General features: G+C 34.5%; 3 protein-coding genes and 1 pseudogene across 4 annotated transcripts; 3 read left to right on the top strand and 1 right to left on the bottom strand.

Annotated features, from left to right (window-relative positions):
• Positions 1 to 1,330: 1,330 nt before the first annotated feature.
• On the top strand, positions 1,331 to 2,780 carry LOC106300359. Its single transcript, XM_013736489.1, has 4 exons — positions 1,331 to 1,429; positions 1,516 to 1,645; positions 2,010 to 2,344; positions 2,416 to 2,780. Exons 2-4 carry the CDS (start codon positions 1,522 to 1,524, stop codon positions 2,605 to 2,607), a joined length of 651 nt encoding a protein of 216 aa, XP_013591943.1. The 5' UTR covers positions 1,331 to 1,429; positions 1,516 to 1,521; the 3' UTR covers positions 2,608 to 2,780.
• Positions 2,781 to 2,879: 99 nt separating this feature from the next.
• LOC106300358 (lysophospholipid acyltransferase LPEAT1-like) lies at positions 2,880 to 5,813 on the bottom strand. 2 transcript variants are annotated; one of them, XM_013736487.1, is made up of 9 exons: positions 4,959 to 5,813; positions 4,470 to 4,595; positions 4,321 to 4,358; positions 4,133 to 4,197; positions 3,928 to 3,996; positions 3,713 to 3,846; positions 3,486 to 3,626; positions 3,333 to 3,396; positions 2,880 to 3,052 (listed from the first exon to the last, which is right to left on the bottom strand). In XM_013736487.1, the coding sequence occupies exons 1-9, from the start codon at positions 5,667 to 5,669 to the stop codon at positions 3,033 to 3,035; spliced, it is 1,368 nt and encodes a 455-aa protein (XP_013591941.1). In that variant the 5' UTR covers positions 5,670 to 5,813; the 3' UTR covers positions 2,880 to 3,032. The 2 variants fall into 2 exon arrangements, with proteins under 2 accessions (XP_013591941.1, XP_013591940.1); XM_013736486.1 differs by lacking the exon at positions 2,880 to 3,052 and having other exon boundaries at positions 3,180 to 3,396; positions 4,959 to 5,812.
• Positions 5,814 to 11,658: 5,845 nt separating this feature from the next.
• Positions 11,659 to 13,735, top strand: LOC106296841 (protein ASPARTIC PROTEASE IN GUARD CELL 2-like). Its single transcript, XM_013733067.1, has 2 exons — positions 11,659 to 11,963; positions 12,363 to 13,735. The coding sequence occupies exons 1-2, from the start codon at positions 11,768 to 11,770 to the stop codon at positions 13,628 to 13,630; spliced, it is 1,464 nt and encodes a 487-aa protein (XP_013588521.1). The 5' UTR covers positions 11,659 to 11,767; the 3' UTR covers positions 13,631 to 13,735.
• Positions 13,736 to 16,010: 2,275 nt separating this feature from the next.
• LOC106299727 lies at positions 16,011 to 18,022 on the top strand (annotated as a pseudogene).

An 18,022-nucleotide genomic window follows, 5' to 3' on the forward strand; every position in this document is an offset into this window, starting at 1 on the left:
CCGACCAATTAGCAATAAACAAAATATAAGGTGGCTCAGCCGACCAGTTAACAACAAACAGAAAATAAAGGCGGCTCGGCCGTCCAGTTAACAATAAATAGAATATAAGGCGGCTCGGCCGACCAATAAATTAATTAAAATATTAATAAATAATATAGGCGGTATTCCGGCCATTATAACATAATATAAATAATAGTACAGGCGGTATACCGACCATTATAGCAAAGTATATATGATACAATAAATTTTACCGAATTGCAGAACGATCGTGTTGATAACGTGTTATGAAATAACTTATAATTTATAGTATCAAGAAATTTAAATAAGAGTAGAATTTAATACCCTTAGGAAGCAAATAACACTAATATAACGGAGATAGTTTATTATAAAGAAGAAGAAGAAGATGTAATGGTTCTTTGATTATAAACTCTTCTTTGTTATGGTGTACAAAAGAGTGAGATGAGTGATGGTATTTATAGTGAGCAACAATACATAAAATAACAAAGATGGTGTTTAATTTGGTAAATGAGTGGGTGATCATAGTGCTTGATGAGTAGATGATCATAGTGCTTGATTTGGTAAAGAAGTGGAAGATCATTTCAAAGTTTATCTTATAACAGTATTCCTATATTATAATTTACGAAATATTTACGAAATATTATGTAAAAAGAGAACAAAAGTTATACTAATATTTTTAATATTTTTAGCACAAAGAATTACAAGAAGTGGTAACCAGATTTACAATAATCGAAATAATAAAAGAACATTATTCTGACAGAAATCAAAGGACGAAATCTTTGAACAGTTCTCAGCTGGTCATTGATTAATAATACAACCTTGACTTTTGTGAAAACTAAAAAGTAATCAGATGTCGTGTATTTAATCATTTAATCATTTGCAAGAACTATGCCGGGAGAAGACTTTGTGGGTTAGACGTGTGATCCTACACAATAAAAGCTTCTAAAGATTGTTATAACATAATTTACTTGCCAATGATAACGTAAAATCAGTCTTTAAGTTTTTTTTAAAAAAGATTAGTAGGTATTTATAAGTAAAAAAAATCACGAAATATTCAACAAATTCGAGAACAATAACTGAGAAAAAAAATCACGAGAATTATATGGTCTCACCTCTATTTGATGTATATAAAGCGGTATGGAAAATCATACTATTATGTTTTCATTTATGGTTTTTAGAAAATGATTTTTAAGGATGCATGAAAAACAAGCTTAAAGGAAGAAGAAAGGAAAGGGTCCCGCACAAGTAAACGATCAGACAACTATCGTCCATAATTCTTATTTCAATATACCTCAAAAAAGAAAAAGAAAAAAACATATCACAACAAAGTCTGAAGAACAACGCAAAAGCCTTTCCTAGTCGTAACCGAAACGCCAAACCACTACCGTTCAACTCTCTCTCTCTCTCTCTTGTACGCTATCTTCTTTCTCTTCTCCTTCTTTCAGCTTCTCTTTCTCCAAACCGTGTATCTGCTTCATTCCTGTGAAGCTTTTTCAGATTAAAATGGAGAAAGGGAATGGATTTGAGGGAGGGAATAGGAAGGAGAAGACAGCTAATGATGGATTTGTCGGTGGTTTTTTCCCTGTCTCTACCACCAAGATCGCGTGGAAGTCAAGAAAAAGATCAGGTTCTCCTCTGCTTCTTGTTTTCTCGTAATTTTTATCTGTCCCTTCATTTTTATGGTCTGAAAGATTTGAAAATTAGCTCTCTGTGAACTGTTATCTCAAAGTGCTCTGTTCAGAGATCTAGACAGGTAGCTTTTGTTACAGTCTTCAATTGAACTCTCTTTCTCTCTCTCTCTCTCTTTCTCTCTCTCTCTCTCTCTCTCTCTCTCTCTCTCTCTCTCTCTCTCTCTCTCTCTCTCAAGCTTGGAACATTAAAAGGCTTTAGCTTTTGATTGAAAAAAAAAAAGAAGGCTTTAGCTTTAGTTTCGGTCTGATCCGGTTATATGCGCGTTTGGAATATAAAGCATTAACAACTTCTATTTGCAGCATCTGTGAATCCAGACAAGGCACCAGAAGCTGCTATGGAACTCACACCAGAGAAGGATGAGACAACAACAGCAATGGAAACAGACAAAGTTGGAGAACCAATGACCACAACTCCTGTTCTGTCCGAGAAAAGAAAGGCTCTGTTTGAGCCACTCGAACCCATTACTAACTTGAACGGAAAGCGACCAACAGATGCTGATTCGCTCTTGCCACCGCCTGATTTCGAGTCTGCAAACTATCCTAAAGGGTGGTTGATCGGTAAGAAGAGGAAGCTGGTGAATGTTGATGTGGTTGAGAGCATGCGAAGAATCGCTGTCCAAGAAATGAACAGAAAGGTAACTGATTGATGGTGTGTTTCTTTTTTCATGTTGGAAAAAAATTTTGATTAAAAGGGATTGTGGGACAGGATCGAGAGATAGATGGGTTAAACGAGCAGCTAGAAGAGGACTCGCGTTGCTTAGAGCATCTGCAACTTCAGCTGCTACAAGAGAGAAGTAAGAGAACAGAGATTGAAAGAGAGAACACAATGTTGAAAGAGCAAGTTGATATGCTTGTCAACATGATACAACAAGATGAAGAAGTACCAGAAGAACCCTAGCTAGTATCTTATCGTATGTTTTTTATTCGTTTGTCCATTAAAAGGGGAGGAAAGAAGCTTTACCACCGTATATTATCTGGTTAAGCTACTGTTATTGTTTCCTCCTGTTAGAACAAATAAAGAATCAAGAACATTATGTATTCTGAGTCAAGGTCTCTGCAAGATTATAAACCTGGCAATGATCTTCATTCAAGTTGGTAGGAGGATGAAGAACAGTTTTAAGTGTGTGTGTGTGTGTTTCTGTATGTCTAAAGTTGCTTCAGCAGGAGATAGAGAGAACAAAAATACAAAGTTTAGAAATGAGATAAGATCATTTACAGATAGACATGTTTTGTGTATATGACTAAAGTGGTGTTAAAAGTGTAATCCTTGTGTCCTATGAATAAATGAAATCTACGGACCACGAATATCGAGAGTCCATCATATTAGCTTTTGCAAAACAAACCTGCACCAACACGAAAGACATTGCTTCAGTATTTTACATGTCCATCCCAGCCATCACAGCTTCTTTTACTGATTTATTTGAGAAAAAAACTCACTATAACACAATTAATGTAGTTAACAAAAGACAATGAGAGAAAGCTCGAGTTGTGTTTTCATTATTCAAATCACAATCTTGGTTTTGTTTCTTGGTAAAATGACTACTACGTTACAGACACTGTCAAGCCAGTAAAAAAAATTTCATTCTTCTTTCTGATGGAAAACACGGAGTTGTCTGAGATTACCATTGAGGGTCGCGTGATATATCCTCTTGTCTCCAAGTCCCAAATCCGACAGAATCAAGTTACCCTGCAAGCAACAAGAGTGAGTAAACACTAACATACAAGACCAAAAGTATATATATATATATATAACATGTCTCTCTAGTTTTTACTTACCTCGGTGGCCATTAATCTCCGGACATTGCTAGCATACAGTTTGGGATCATCTTTCTCTTCTTGTGAAGGGTAGTATACAGGTAACCGTATCACCTCCAAATGGTTTACGAATTGGCAGAGAAGGAAGATAATGTGGCGTGCCTGGAAAAAAACAAGAAAGGGTGATTTTACTTCAACGCCAAAGCTTCTGAAGAAACCTGAGAGTTTTGTTATATAGAAATACTCACCCCGGAGATTGTATCCCATGCCACACTGAAACGCTCGTACGGATATTTTAAAATAACAGGAAGAACCGGAGTTCCGGCAAGAAATGCACCTGTCTTGAATTGAAGCAAGTAGTCTCCATTGGTAGTTGTTCCTTCTGCAGTGAGACCAAATCACTGTGTTAGGGGAGAAACGATGGGTAGGTTGATAAAGCAGTATAGAGGAGCAAATAATGAACCTGAAAAAAGCATAATAGTTGGAGCAGATTTGTTCCTATGAGCTTCTCTAACTCTTTCATTCACTGTGCCTGTAAAGATAAAAACATCAGTTAGTTACACAGTATGAAGACTATTTTGAGCAGCATTAGCTCATGAGTTTCAGAGAGTGTTGAATAAGGAAGCAAGAAAAAGCACACACTAGCTAAAGAAGCAACAATCACATACCAGATACACCCTTGAAATCAGGAGATTTAGCTTCTCGCTGAACATAGACGCAACCAAGACATTTGCTGCCAAGAAAAGAGAGTATAGCCAAGTTTGAGATGATGGATACAAACGAATAACAGAAACAATACAGTGATGAAATGCAAAAGAGTGTTTTAAGAACTTAGATGAAGTTATTCACAACTAACCTGATGAGGCCAACAAGAGGAAGTTTGCCCACTGATCTCTTCAGCACCAAAAAAATCAACAGACAGATAAATGTAAATGTCATTCCCGGAAAAAAGATAACTCAAGTAACTTAACAGAAGTACCATAAAGCATATATCTATCAACAAACCTTGGCGACAAAACTTGGGAAAGAAGCAGACATATGATACAAAATGTCAAGGTACGAAACGTGATTAGACACAATGACACCGGGTCTTTCAGGTTCCTCCTTATCAGTTTCGCCATTCTCTGCAATCTGTAACGAATTAAGAGAAGAAACAAACGCCAATCCATCAGTGTGAACGAAAAATTCAATCAATTTCAGCAAAAAAGAGGTCCCCAATAAATTGTACAACAACCAAACCTCTCTTAACAATAATGGCACCAAAACTATGTCTTCTTACAACAAAGTCTGACACTTTAAGGTTCCCTATCCACACCCACAAGGCTACAAGTTCCTCACACACGTAATGAAACTTGGCTTTATACCTCAGATAAGGACCATCCTAATGTCATTGTACAACAACCAAACCTCTCCTAACAATAAATGCCACCAACACCATCTCTGCTAATAACAAAGTCTACCACTTTAAAGGCTCCCTATCCACACCTAATATACCTCAGAAGAACTTGTTTTGGGACTGGAATCAGCTGCTGAATCTCGATCCGGACAGCTCTCAGGAATCCAATAAAACCCAAACACAAAAAGCAAAACTCTTGAAAGAAACCTCCCACACCGGACGATCACAACCCTTCTCCACCCTTCCATGTGAGCATAATCCTCCTGAACAACCCCTCCACCTTCTTCCTCCTCCTCCTCCTCCTCTCCTCCACGATACGGAGACGAGAACAGCGTGAACACCCTACACACCAAGTAATACAAAACCAAGATGCTCATCGCCAGAACAAACCGCACGGGAACAAGCGTCACCATCGCCACCGCGAGCTTAACCTTCTCCGCCGTCGGAAAAGGACCCAGACCCATTGTCCCGTACAAGTCCTTCCTCGCGAAAGGCGCGAACTTTTTGTCGAGCTCTTCGATGGCGGCGGACACGTCGGATTCCGATTTGAGCAAGGGGCGGTCCTCTTTGCTCGACGACGGTGGATTCGGATTCATATCCTTTAGCTCCGACTCCATTGCCGTTAAAAATCTGATCTTTGTTGAAAGGGTTTCGAGTTGGGTTCTTGTGATTGATTCGTATTCCTCTCTCGTCGTCTCTAGATTTCCCCCGTGAAGGTTTCTGCTTTTCGCGCACACGGAGACTCGTCGCCGTAAAAGGTAAACATGGAACGAGAATAAGGGGTTTTGATTCGGTGGGGCGACGTGCATGGTAATGTGATATACGCTTTTGATTTTAACCGTTACATGGATAGGTTGATACAGTAAACGGTCTACGATTGTGTTTAGTTAATTCAAGTTTGTTGAGGAAAACAAACTGATTTTTTTTCCAGGTGGTTTCAATGATATTTTCCTTTTAATTCTCCCATCTAGATTTGAGATTGGTAGTTTTTTTTCTCCTTCAGATAATAATGCCTTATTTTATTGGGAAAATTGTTTTTTTAGGGCAAAAAAATGATAATTGTGTCTCATTAGACTAATCTCATATACTTTATGTCTCATTATACTAATTATTTTAAAAATGGCAATAATGCCCCTTAATTTCAATTATAAATTCAAAATTACAATTAACAAAACATTTGTTAAATATTAAAATATCCTCAAATAAAAAAAAACCTAAACCTACACTTTATGTCCCAAGATTTTTTTTCTTCTGAAAAATCGTTTTTTCATATATGAAAACTGAATATTTTCAAAACGATTTTTTATTTTTATTTTTTTCTGAAAAATCATTTTTTCATAAATGGAAAATGAATATTTTCAAATATTTTCTTCCTATATTTTTCGAAACTGGTTATTTTTATCCGCAGAATACAGTAAATCTGTATAACTCTGTTTCTACAGGTTTTTAGATTTATAGTAATATGTAGATTTTGATTTCTACAGGTTTTAGATTTACAGTAAATCTGTAGAACTCATTTTCTACAGGCTTTTAAATTTATAGTAATGTGTAGATTTTGATTTCTATATGTTTTAGATTTAAAGTAATCTGTAGATTCCGATTTATACAGATTTTAGAGCGATATGTTAAGCGTGGAATGTGTATTCTAAATATTTTTAGAGTACTATTATTTACGTAGATCATGTATTCTAAACATAGTAGATTCAATGAAAAAATGTGGATTTCGTTTTCTACTTCGTAGAATGCCAATTCTACTTTACGTAGAACAAAATTTGATATTATGATTTAAACATTTTTAAATTTGAAAAAATACCACTAAGTTTGTATGGGTATTTCATCAGTAGTTACTATTTTCTATTTTTTTTTTTTAGTTTGTAAAACTATTTATTTGATTTATTTTCGAAAATACTAAAGGGCATTAGAGGTAAAAATGGTACAAAATAGAAATTAGTCTAATGGGACATAGTTATCATTTTTTTGGTCTAAAAAAAATAATTTTCCCTTTTTTATTTGGATTTAGATTGCCTGATGCATACTTATCTTGTGCGGTAATATTTATTTATATTTATGAAAAAAACTTAAAATCTATATTATAATAATTGAGTTTTTGCTCACTCCTCAGCGTGCCACATCATCGTTTTGTGGGCCCCATTTTTTAAAAGTGTGAAAAAGTGTCAAGCTCATTGCTCGAACTCGGGATTTTTGATATATAAACACCAACATTTATACCACTAAGCTAAATGATACTTTGTACATTGATGGTCGAACCTAATATATTTATGAAGGTCGGAAGCCCTTGCTTATTCGGCTTCCTCTGAGGGTCGGGCCTACAAGTGTATTATAGGTTTCATTTTAAATGAGATTCATCACGTTATATGAAAAATACTCAAGTTTGCAACAATTATAGCTTTTCCATATTGTAAACTATTGTCGTTTAACATGAGTTTGGGTTCTTTTCATTATTGTCTCAAACAAGTCTGAGTTACAGAGTTGCGCCGTGTATCTATTCGTAATCTATTTTTTCACCGGTGAATTCTTCATGTCTCCATCTTAAATCGCTTGATCATAAATATTCCTGATTTGTAGCCCCTCTGTAAACCCTATATATATGATTCTCATATTTGATGAACTCATTCTGCATCTCTACAAAACTCATTGATTCCTCTTAGCTTTAACCATCTTTTAGAAAATGTTTCTCTCTGCCTCTCCAGTTCCTCAAACCGGCGTTCCGGTGTCCGTCATTCAACCTTCGAGCCTCTTCATCTTGGTCGTAATAGTCAAAGCATAGCCTCTGGCTTCCTCCGCTTCTGGGATTCCCTGAACTTCAAGAAAAACAAGGAGTTTGTGGGAATCACGGTTCTCTTCCTTGATGAAAAGGTAAGTTAATCTTCGATCTATCACACTTATTTAACATAATTATTTTAATTGATTTTTTAATTCTTTGTTGAATAATATTATTTGCAGATTCCATTATTCATAGGTTTACTCCCGTCGGACGTGCTAATCATTACATGCCATCTTTGAAAGCAGATTCCATTGTGAAAGTCGATTGTTTTGAGGTTGCTATGTGCTCAAGCATGTACAAGATAACTGATCATCCGTTCATCATTCGTTTCATCTCACTAACCATTATTGATGAAGTCATCACGGGTGCTCCTGAGATCAATCTCTAGTCAAGATTAGACTGTTCGAAATCTCCAAGTGTTTGCGAACACAAACCTAGAACTCCCAGGTATATTATCATATTGCATCTGGGTTTATATTATGTTTTGATATCATAATTGATATTTAAACTCGCAGATGTGGTTGGGCAAATCCGTTCAGTCTAGGGCTCTGACCTCACCAAAGAAACAACTCGAGTCGGTATTCGTCTCCTCATTGATCCGTACGAAACAATCAACACATAATTCTCTTAATATTACTGTCTATATTATGCTAACATTAATAATCAAAAATATTTCCTACCTAAGATTTGTGGTCGTCTATTTATTTCCCTTACTTATCAATCTAATTTTACACAAATCTTTAGCTTTAAAAAAACACAATAACCCAAACAATCAAAACACAAAAAACTAGAAACCCAAAAAAAGACGAATCATTAATGATCATTTCTCTTTTTGTCTAATTTTACAAATAAACTTCAAAACAAATATACCAAACCAATCAACTCAACTAAAACTCAACGACACATACATTGAACCAGCTAAACAAATACAAACTACAAGACCAACTATTTAACAATTTAAAAAATTACTTTCGCAGATGCTTACGAAGAAGACGAAGACGACAACCAAGATCAGTGAAATTACCTAAACAAAAAAGCAAGTAAGGTACAAACTCTGATAAATACAACTAACAATGATTTTTGTTTACATATTACCCATCAAATAAAAGAGAAACAAACACAACCACACAAGTAGATACAAGAGATAATCCCAACAGATACAAAGGCGGCAACAACATCTCCACCTGCTCACTCCTCTTGTCTTATGAAAATAGCTTACATGCTCAATGTCAACATGTCAATGCTATTGTCTTCTTATGAGAAATACATATATTCGTTTTAAGGCCTCAAATACTAATTGTCACTCATTTTATAGTTATTTTTACAAGTCGTCATGTATTTGTTTTAAAGGTCCGGTAAAAGCAACAAGTTTAAAAATTAAAAAAATATATAACCAACATAATAAGAATAAAAATATTATTACTTAATACATACAACTTACACAACTAAACTGGAGAAAAAATATTCAGAAACAAAATATACTCTCAACACCCTTAATATAATTTATGTAATCTCAACAATACAAGTAACAAATTAAAAAGACAAACAAACAATAAGTCTAAGTGACACAGCAAGCAACACTACGAACTATATCAATCACATTACTAACACGGTTTAGTCCTTCATGAGTAGAGAACAGTGCATACACAGTTCATCATCACAACTCTAACCCTGTAACAATAAAAAACTTGAAAAACAATGATTAACCCAAAACACAAAATTCACAGGTACAATAACCCTAACAAATATTGAGATGAAACAAGAACTCTATCCACAACTCCGCGCTTGTGCGGATGCAATGCCCCTAGTAATATGAAAGATAAAGACGATATACTATATGTATATAACTATGATATACTTGTTTTCGAAAGTTTTTTTTAAAAAAATTAATATATAACTATACATGTAGAAATTTTAAAACTAAATAATTTCTGAATTTATAAAATAATAGTAATTTTAAATATAATTATTTTCAATAAATATTTATTGATATCTTAAAATTGTTACTAATAATAAATAAAAAATGCATCCAAATTTATAAAGTTATTTAACAATGATAATGATTTTTTTTTAAAAAAAAATTTGAAACTGAGGGATATGCACTAATGCAATTGTTCCCATTGTTTAATCACCTAAGAATTTAGTTTTTTTTGTTAGATATCAAATTTGAGCTGAGTTTACAATTCGACCTTCAAATTATAAATGATTCGGCAGAATTTGTATATCAAATGACATGCTTGAAAACATGCTGTTATGTGAAACTATTCTTTAATATGTGATAGGCTAGTTTTCTCATTGACACATGCAGGACCTGAGATTTTAGGGGTCTGAAACATTTTTGTAAGAATTTTTAGAAAAAAAAACCTTTTTCATAATTTGTAACCCTTATCTATGTAAAATCTATCTAAATTTTTTGGGGGTTGAGGACAATGTTTCATGCGGCTTTCCCCAGATCCAGCTATGCACGTTCTTTTAGAAAATGGTATATGACCAAATGCCATAATGAAAGTCGAGGCCCTTTTACATTTTAATCAGTGTAAATAATGGTTTGATCCAAACTCGTGACCTATTTAACTTTTTGTTTGTTTGTTAATGGATTCTGTTAAATTTAATTTGAACCAGATTGATGCCATTGAGGGCTGTACTGATTACTATAATGTACTTACACGTTAGTGGCAAACACAGATGAATGCGAATCAGGTATCAACTTGCTCTACTATAAATAAAACCGTACGCAATCACAAGGCATGTCTCCTTTCAATTCAAGAGCCAAGATTAATCATTTTGTTTTCTTTCGAGTAATAGATTGGACATAAACAATCAAGTTGCTTAATTATAATATAAAGTTTGCAGAGTCCAAGACATAATCATAGCTAGACAACCTCCATCAATAGTTACTACCACCATGATTTATATATATATGTATAAATATATGAGTGAAATCTTGTGAACAAGAGATCAAATCTAATAGTACTATAATATGTGTAGTTGGATTAATTACCACAAGGCTGGCTAAGAAACATCACATAAAAATGGTCATGGTAAAAAAACACTTCGAGATGGTGTCAGTAAGAGTTGCCAGCAAAAACCTTAATTTGACTTTTTTTATTATTTTTTATTGTTTTTTTACATTTTTTGATTAAGAGACGGCTCTTATATCTCTTATTTAAGAGACGGTTCTTAACTTTTCTTAGTTAAAATCTAAAAAAAGCTAAGAACCGTCTCTTAGCCGAATCCAAAAACCCCAAATAAGAGCGTAGCGTTAATCATGGTCTTGGTTAACCAGCTTACTATTTGTTTTCTCAAACAAAACCTAAAAACAAAAGTGGAAGTTGCGACAGTTTTTTCTTCTGTTTTTGTTTTTTCTCAAACAAAATTTAAAAGCAAAAGTTGAGTAGTCTTTTCTTCTGTTTTTGTTTGTTAAAAATCAAATCAGAAGCGTATAATATGATGAAAACAACGCATATGTTCATGAAATTGTCTTTTCATTTGGCAATTACCTCAATTAGTCGCTTTCAACAAAAAAAATTAACCTCAATTAGTGTCCTCATGACAGTATATGTTCATGAATCATGATCTAGTATGTTCATGACTCATGCAACCTTTTTGTTACTAAAAGTTATAATAGAAACTTGTATAAAATACGGTTACTTTAGGTAAAACAGTTGGATACAAAATAGAGAACCAAATCTTTTTATCGAAAACGTTTGTTTTGTAAAAGTATGTCACAGTCTAAGAATTGTTTTACTATATGGCAAAAATGAAAAAAACATTACTCACAATAATCTTGAAGTGATAGTTAGTGTTATAGCCTTGTTGTGTATTAAAGAATATGTTATTTTTTCTATAAGATTATGTTGTAACATTTTTTTGTTGTTGTAACATTAAGCTGAAGATTGTTGATAATATGCAGTAATTCACGTGAATCTCCAATAATTTTCTCATGCACAAAGTGGGGTCCTCCTTTTTCTTTTGTGCGTGTTCCTTTGCTACTTCTCGCCAGCACTTCTTCTTTTGTTCTCTTCACTACCTCCAAACTTCCCAAGAATCTCTCTATTCATTTCTTCTCTCATCTCTCTCACCTTTTATTTTCTCTCCGCAAAGAGAATCCTCCTCAAGAAAATGTCTAAGAAAGCTAACTTTCTTCTGCCATTGAATCTTTCACTTGCTCCTTTCCTTCTTGTTCTTATTTACCATCTTCTGTCGTGTGTTGCTGTTCATGGCGTCCAAGAGAAGAAGATTCTCAGTCTGCACAACAACATTTGGTCTCCCAGGAAATCAAATGAAGCTCCAAGTTCATGTTTCTCTCACAATCTTGGTGAGGTTTTTCTTCTTTTTGCTCCCTTCAAACGTTCACCAACCATGGAGAAAGATATGTGTAGATACTGTTTCTTTGCTTTAGTTTAGTATTTAATTGCGTGATTTAAGGGTTAGATTAGCAAAAGCCTCAACATTTGTTTAAACATTTTAATTAAAGTCATTACCTTTACATTACTTTCCTTAGCTCCCTTTCTTTCAATTGGGATTAGTAATAATACTATATAGTTGTTTTTTCTAAAGCTTTACACATGTATTTATAGAATCTTGAGATTCTTTCCTCCATAGGAGAACACTCATCTAACATAAATGTTTGTATCTTTTGCTTGTAAACTCTGTTTCTAATCATCTGTTTTTGATATCCCCTTGTTGACTCTTTATTTTTGTTTAAAAAACTTAGGCAAAGGAAGAGAATCATCCACTACACTGGAGATGAAACATAGAGAAATTTGCTCAGGAAAGACTATAGATTGGGGTAAGAAGCTGAGAAGAGCCTTGACTCTAGACAACCTCAGAGTCCAATCACTTCAGCTAAAAATCAAAGCCATGAGCTCAAGCACCACAGAATCCATTTCAGAAGCTCAGACTCCACTAACCTCAGGGATGAAGCTTCAGACTCTGAACTACATTGTCACAGTTGATTTAGGAGGGAGAAACATGACTTTGATCGTCGACACTGGAAGTGACTTGACATGGGTCCAATGCCAGCCTTGCAAGTCATGTTACAACCAACAAGGTCCTTTGTATGACCCATCAGTCTCATCTTCTTACAAGACAGTGTTCTGCAACTCATCAACTTGTCAGGATCTTGTAGAAGCTACAGGTAATTCAGGCCTCTGTGGAGGTAACAATGGTGTTGATAAGACGACTTGTGACTACGTTGTCAACTATGGGGATGGATCATACACTCGTGGAGACTTGGGAAGTGAAAGTATCCAACTCGGCGACACGAAAATCGAAAGCTTTGTCTTTGGTTGTGGCCGGAGCAACAAAGGTTTGTTTGGTGGAGCTTCTGGTCTAATGGGTTTGGGAAGAAGCTCAGTTTCTTTAGTCTCACAAACCATGAAAAATTTCAACGGTGTTTTCTCATACTGTCTACCTTCTCTTGAAGGTGTAGCTTCTGGCTCACTATCCTTCGGTGATGATTACAAGAACTCAACCTCAGTTTCATACACTCCGTTAGTACAAAACCCTCAGCTTAGTTCCTTTTACGTTCTGAACCTCACCGGTGCTAGCATCGGTGGCGTGGAGCTGGAATCTTCAAGCTTTGGTAGAGGGATTCTAATCGACTCAGGAACGGTCATCACGAGACTGCCGCCTTCCATTTACAAAGCTGTGAAGACAGAGTTTCTGAAACAGTTCTCTGGGTTTCCTTCAGCTCCACGCTATTCAATCTTAGACACTTGTTTTAACCTCACAAGTTATGAAGACGTCAGCATACCAACTATCAAAATGATCTTCCAAGGTAGCGCTGAGCTTGAAGTGGATGTCACTGGTGTGTTCTACTTTGTCAAGCCTGATGCATCTCTAGTCTGCTTGGCCTTGGCAAGTCTTTCATATGAAAACGAAGTCGGTATTATTGGAAACTACCAACAGAAAAATCAGAGAGTGATATATGATACCAAACAAGAGAAGCTCGGGATAGCTGGAGAAAACTGCAGTTTCTGATGACTACCCAATGACTTGTATAATAAGCTTTGTGTGTTCCCCCCCTCATATCATGAAAGCCAATCATCTCTTTTGGTAAAGTCTTTGAAACAAACAATTATAAAATAGAAAAATAATCAAATAAAGAAAGATCATTTTATATTAAGAGTAATAAAACGAATAATTATAAATAAAAGGAAAAATATTTGAAACAAACAATTATAAATAAAAGGAAAATTATCTTATTATAAATAAAAGAAAAAAGTAGCCGAAACAACCAATTATAATTAGAAAAATTAAAAAGAATCTTACTATTAAATTAATAAACTTTTAAAATATCATCTGTTTAAAGTTTTATTGAAATATCACCTAGAAAATATTTAAATAACAATCATTTTACAAAAAAAAAAAAGACAGGATAATTCCTAAACTCTAATCTCACTCACCGTGAATGCTAAACCTTAGTCACCACCTTAAATGCAAATATTATATAATTTTTAATAAATGCTATTTAAAAAAAGTCATCTGCTAGTCTATCTAAATGTATATAAAGACGTTGGTGACCCTCCTGTGATACCACGTGGAAAGTCGTGCATCGTAGAAGCGACACCTGTCCATTTTCACAAAAATGATGCGTTTCATTTATTTTTGTTTGTGTTCTGTCTGGGTTTTCGTTTTTTCTGTTGTCATTATTTTAGTTTATAAAGTCCAGTCCACTAAGAATTAACTCCAAATGTAAGTTGAGCTACTTTGTTAAATTGAGCCAAATTCTAATCTTAACAAAATAATAAAGTAGAAAATATAAAATAATTTTAAATCATTAAAATATTACAGACGAAAATAAACAGAAATTATAATAAATCTAAATATAGAATACTTATGTCGGTAGAAGAAGATATGACAATAATGACGATGGTGGAAGGAAATGACAACGGTGGTGTCCGGAACAAATGACAGTGCTCAGTTGCAAATATGGTAAATGTAAACAGCGTCGGCGGTGATGTGTAAATGGTTCTCTACGTTCTTCTCCAAGAAGTCAATGGCCATCTATCGGTTCAATCGATTTAGTTTCGGGTTTTCGTAATTTTTTAAATATGGATATTTTTAAAAACCTAAATTGAATTATCGAACCACCGGATTAATCGGTTTGACCATGGGTTCGGATCAAATTTAAAAACACTGATTTAAATGTAAAAATATTTTAAATACGAAAATTCTTAAAAATTAATAAAATATTTATTAAGATGTAGAATTTGTCATCATAAAATATTCAGCGCTTGCAAAACACGGATCAAAATCTGGCTTACATTATTTTCAAATTATCATCCCGTCCGTAGGGCGGGCCGGCTCTAGTTTTAAGATAAAAATATTTTAATGCTATTTGGAAAGTTTTTTTTGACAAATACACTAGGATAACACTAAAAAAAGTTTTGGCCATAAAAATAGACCACAAGAAGGAAAATGACCAAAATGTTTCAATAAAGAGGTAAATATACATTTATACCTCTGAGAGTTAACTAATCCAAACCTTAGGATTTAGAGTTAAGGGGTGGAGATTTGTGATTGAGGTTTAAAATCTTATAAAATAAAAAATAAATATTAAAAATTTGAAAATAAAAATTTTAAAAATAGTTTCAAAAAGAATTTTCGAATTATAAAAAGAAAATTTCAAAAAATAAAACAATTTCAAAAAAAAAAATTATAAAAAAGTTCGAATTTGAAAACATATAATCTAAAACTATAAAAAAATTATTTTTTTTTAATTTTTTTAATTTTGTTTATATCTAGGGTATTAGTGTCATTTTACCTTTTAAATGAAACATTTTGGTCATTTTCATAGGTGATGATTGGTTCAACTGTGGCTCTAAAAATTTAGCCGTAAAAGTTTAGCTGTAGGTAAATTGGTTGTAGCTGTAAAATTGTTATTGTAAATTTTTTTGCAGAGACTTTTACTATATTTAAATTTATTGTAGCTGTAAATTATAGGCCGTCGATAATTTAAAATAAAATATGTAAAATATGTAATGTATATATAATTAGGTTGCAGACAATTAGGTTATACGAATATCTGCTGTGAATCAGATTCAACACAACTCATCCAAGCAGTTAACTCTATCTCAACGGCGTCGGAAATCTATGGCATCACTGCCGACATATTATCTCTTGCTGAATTTTTCGAAACCATCTCCTTTCGCTGGATCTCCCGAGTGAGTAATAGTGAGGCTGATGGTCTAGCGAAACAGAGTTTGGCAGATGAGAGAATCTTAAATTGTATCACTTAACTGAAGTTTTAATATAAGTATGTGTTTCAAAAAAAAAAAATAATAATAAAAAGATTGTCTGTGAACTACACCAACAGGATCAGACGCCACAAAACTCGGAGTGAATCTCAAAAGCCAACATGGAGGGATCGTCAACTGATCAGGTAAGGTTGTTTGGATGAGCAACTAGTTTAAGTGAACTCAGATGGAATGTGTCTCGTCGATTTGTCTTAATACTATTCGTTGGAATGTAAATCTGTGGACAAAACCTATTATACAAATATATGTCTATTCTTTTTGCAGGTTAAAGATGTTGATTGGATCAGCAAACTCCCTGATGACGTCTTGCTCGTGATATTATCGAGACTTTCCACAGAAGAAGCTGTGAGGACGAGTCTTGTGTCCAAACGATGGGAACACGTGTGGAAACACATATCTCATCTAGTCTTGGACATGTCACGGATTATCAATTTCAAAGAGCCGATTGATGTTTCGAATCGTGTTGCTACATTACTACTAAGTTTGTTCATATCTTTTTTTTCTTTCTTTTTGTTCTGCTCGATCTTAAAATCAATCATACTGTGCTCGTTGTTGGTGTCTCAAAGATTATAAACAATCACCGTGTACATTTAAAGAGCTCCGTAATCAACCATTACTCATACCAAAGTGTAAATGGAATGCTCAATACTTGGATTCAAGCACTGACTTGCTCGTAACACACCAGAGTTCTCACACTTACAAACCACTACACACCATCCTGCTTATTTGGATCGAACGGGGCCCAACAAGTATCTTGAAATTTCCACCAACATCTTCTCCCATCCAAGCCTAAAGTCACTTTCACTAACTTTTTACATTCTCGAAAGCTCACGTCCCTTGAGCTACTGCCCGAATCTCACGACACTCAAACTAGTATGTGTGGCCTCTGAGGTTGGAGTCTTTAACAGAGTACTTGCATCTTGTCCTTCTCTCGAGGTGCTTGTACTAGACATTGCTTGCGTCAAGAAAATTGGGGGTCCTTTGAAGATTGAGAACAACAAGTTAAAGGTCTTGCTAGTGACGTCGTCTTCCAAATCCATTGATGGCATCAGAGTGTCAGCACCTAGCTAGTCTAGATATTATCGCCTTAATAGATACATCTTTCACGAAAGATGACTTTTTCCTTGTGGTTCCCCGACTTCAGTGTATTAGAAACTTTTGGGTTAGGCCGGCATTCACGCCTCACATCGGCTACAACATATCAAAGGTACGTTTTGGAATAATGCTTTCGGATATACACTAATGAATGGTATTTGATATGTTAAGGTTTGACATTGTTTTAAATGTATTATTATTATTATTATTCAGGAGAAGAAAATTATTTCGCATGAAGAGTTAGAGTATGAATAGTGACCAGGGAACGGCGAAGAATAATGCATTCCTTAACGTTCCTAAAAAAAATTACCATTCACAAGGAATAATAATTCTCTCTTATTCCCTTTCATTCCCTTTTTTGTAGATAACTAAAGAACAAAATTATTCCTTGTTAAATTTGATAAGGAACAACCATTCATTTTCATTCCTGCTATTTTATTTCCGTACATTTCTTTTTTATTCGTTCCTCTTGTTTCCCGGATGGTCACCAGTCAGACCCTTAGTGAACTTGTTTGGTAAGTTGTGGATATCGGCAGGATCCTTGTCGGTAAGTGTGGATTTAAATAATCCAACAGAATTTGAGAGGTTACAGAAAGTCTTGCGTGCATGGACTCGTAAAATGTCAGAGCTGGAGATCATATTCAAGGTTTAAACCATTCATAAAGACTAGTCATGACTTACTAATTTGGTTAACTAAAAGTATTCTATGGTTCTTCAGGATAACAATGATCCTAATGAAGAAAATGTTTCTTGGAATAAGAAGAAGAATAAGTACAAAGATCCGTTCCCCAATGCTGAATTCCGTGTGGATATTGTGTGCATGCATAACTTCAGCGGTTCAGAGGAAGAGTTTGCCTTTGCGTCATGTTTGATTAAGCAAGGGACAGTGGTAAGAAACATGATGATCAAGACGACGTCATTTCCTGCAAAGAAGAAGTTGGAGATAAAAACGGCAGTAGCCAAGCTACGAGCAATTCGAACGATAGATCAATGGAAGCTTACCATAAAATGTTTCTAA

Source organism: Brassica oleracea, chromosome C6 (assembly GCF_000695525.1).
Source record: "Brassica oleracea var. oleracea cultivar TO1000 chromosome C6, BOL, whole genome shotgun sequence".
Lineage (NCBI taxonomy): Eukaryota > Viridiplantae > Streptophyta > Magnoliopsida > Brassicales > Brassicaceae > Brassica > Brassica oleracea.

Coding starts and splice junctions, on each gene's coding strand:
- LOC106300359 (XM_013736489.1), top strand. CDS start 1,522: ATGGAGAAAGGGAATGGATTTGAGGGAGGGAATAGGAAGGAGAAGACA. Junction 1,646..2,009: donor GAAGTCAAGAAAAAGATCAG/GTTCTCCTCTGC, acceptor TTCTATTTGCAG/CATCTGTGAATCCAGACAAG. Junction 2,345..2,415: donor TCCAAGAAATGAACAGAAAG/GTAACTGATTGA, acceptor ATTGTGGGACAG/GATCGAGAGATAGATGGGTT.
- LOC106300358 (XM_013736486.1), bottom strand. CDS start 5,669: ATGCACGTCGCCCCACCGAATCAAAACCCCTTATTCTCGTTCCATGTT. Junction 3,997..4,132: donor TGATTTCAAGGGTGTATCTG/GTATGTGATTGT, acceptor TTATCTTTACAG/GCACAGTGAATGAAAGAGTT. Junction 3,397..3,485: donor GGAGATTAATGGCCACCGAG/GTAAGTAAAAAC, acceptor TGTTGCTTGCAG/GGTAACTTGATTCTGTCGGA.
- LOC106296841 (XM_013733067.1), top strand. CDS start 11,768: ATGTCTAAGAAAGCTAACTTTCTTCTGCCATTGAATCTTTCACTTGCT. Junction 11,964..12,362: donor ATGTTTCTCTCACAATCTTG/GTGAGGTTTTTC, acceptor TAAAAAACTTAG/GCAAAGGAAGAGAATCATCC.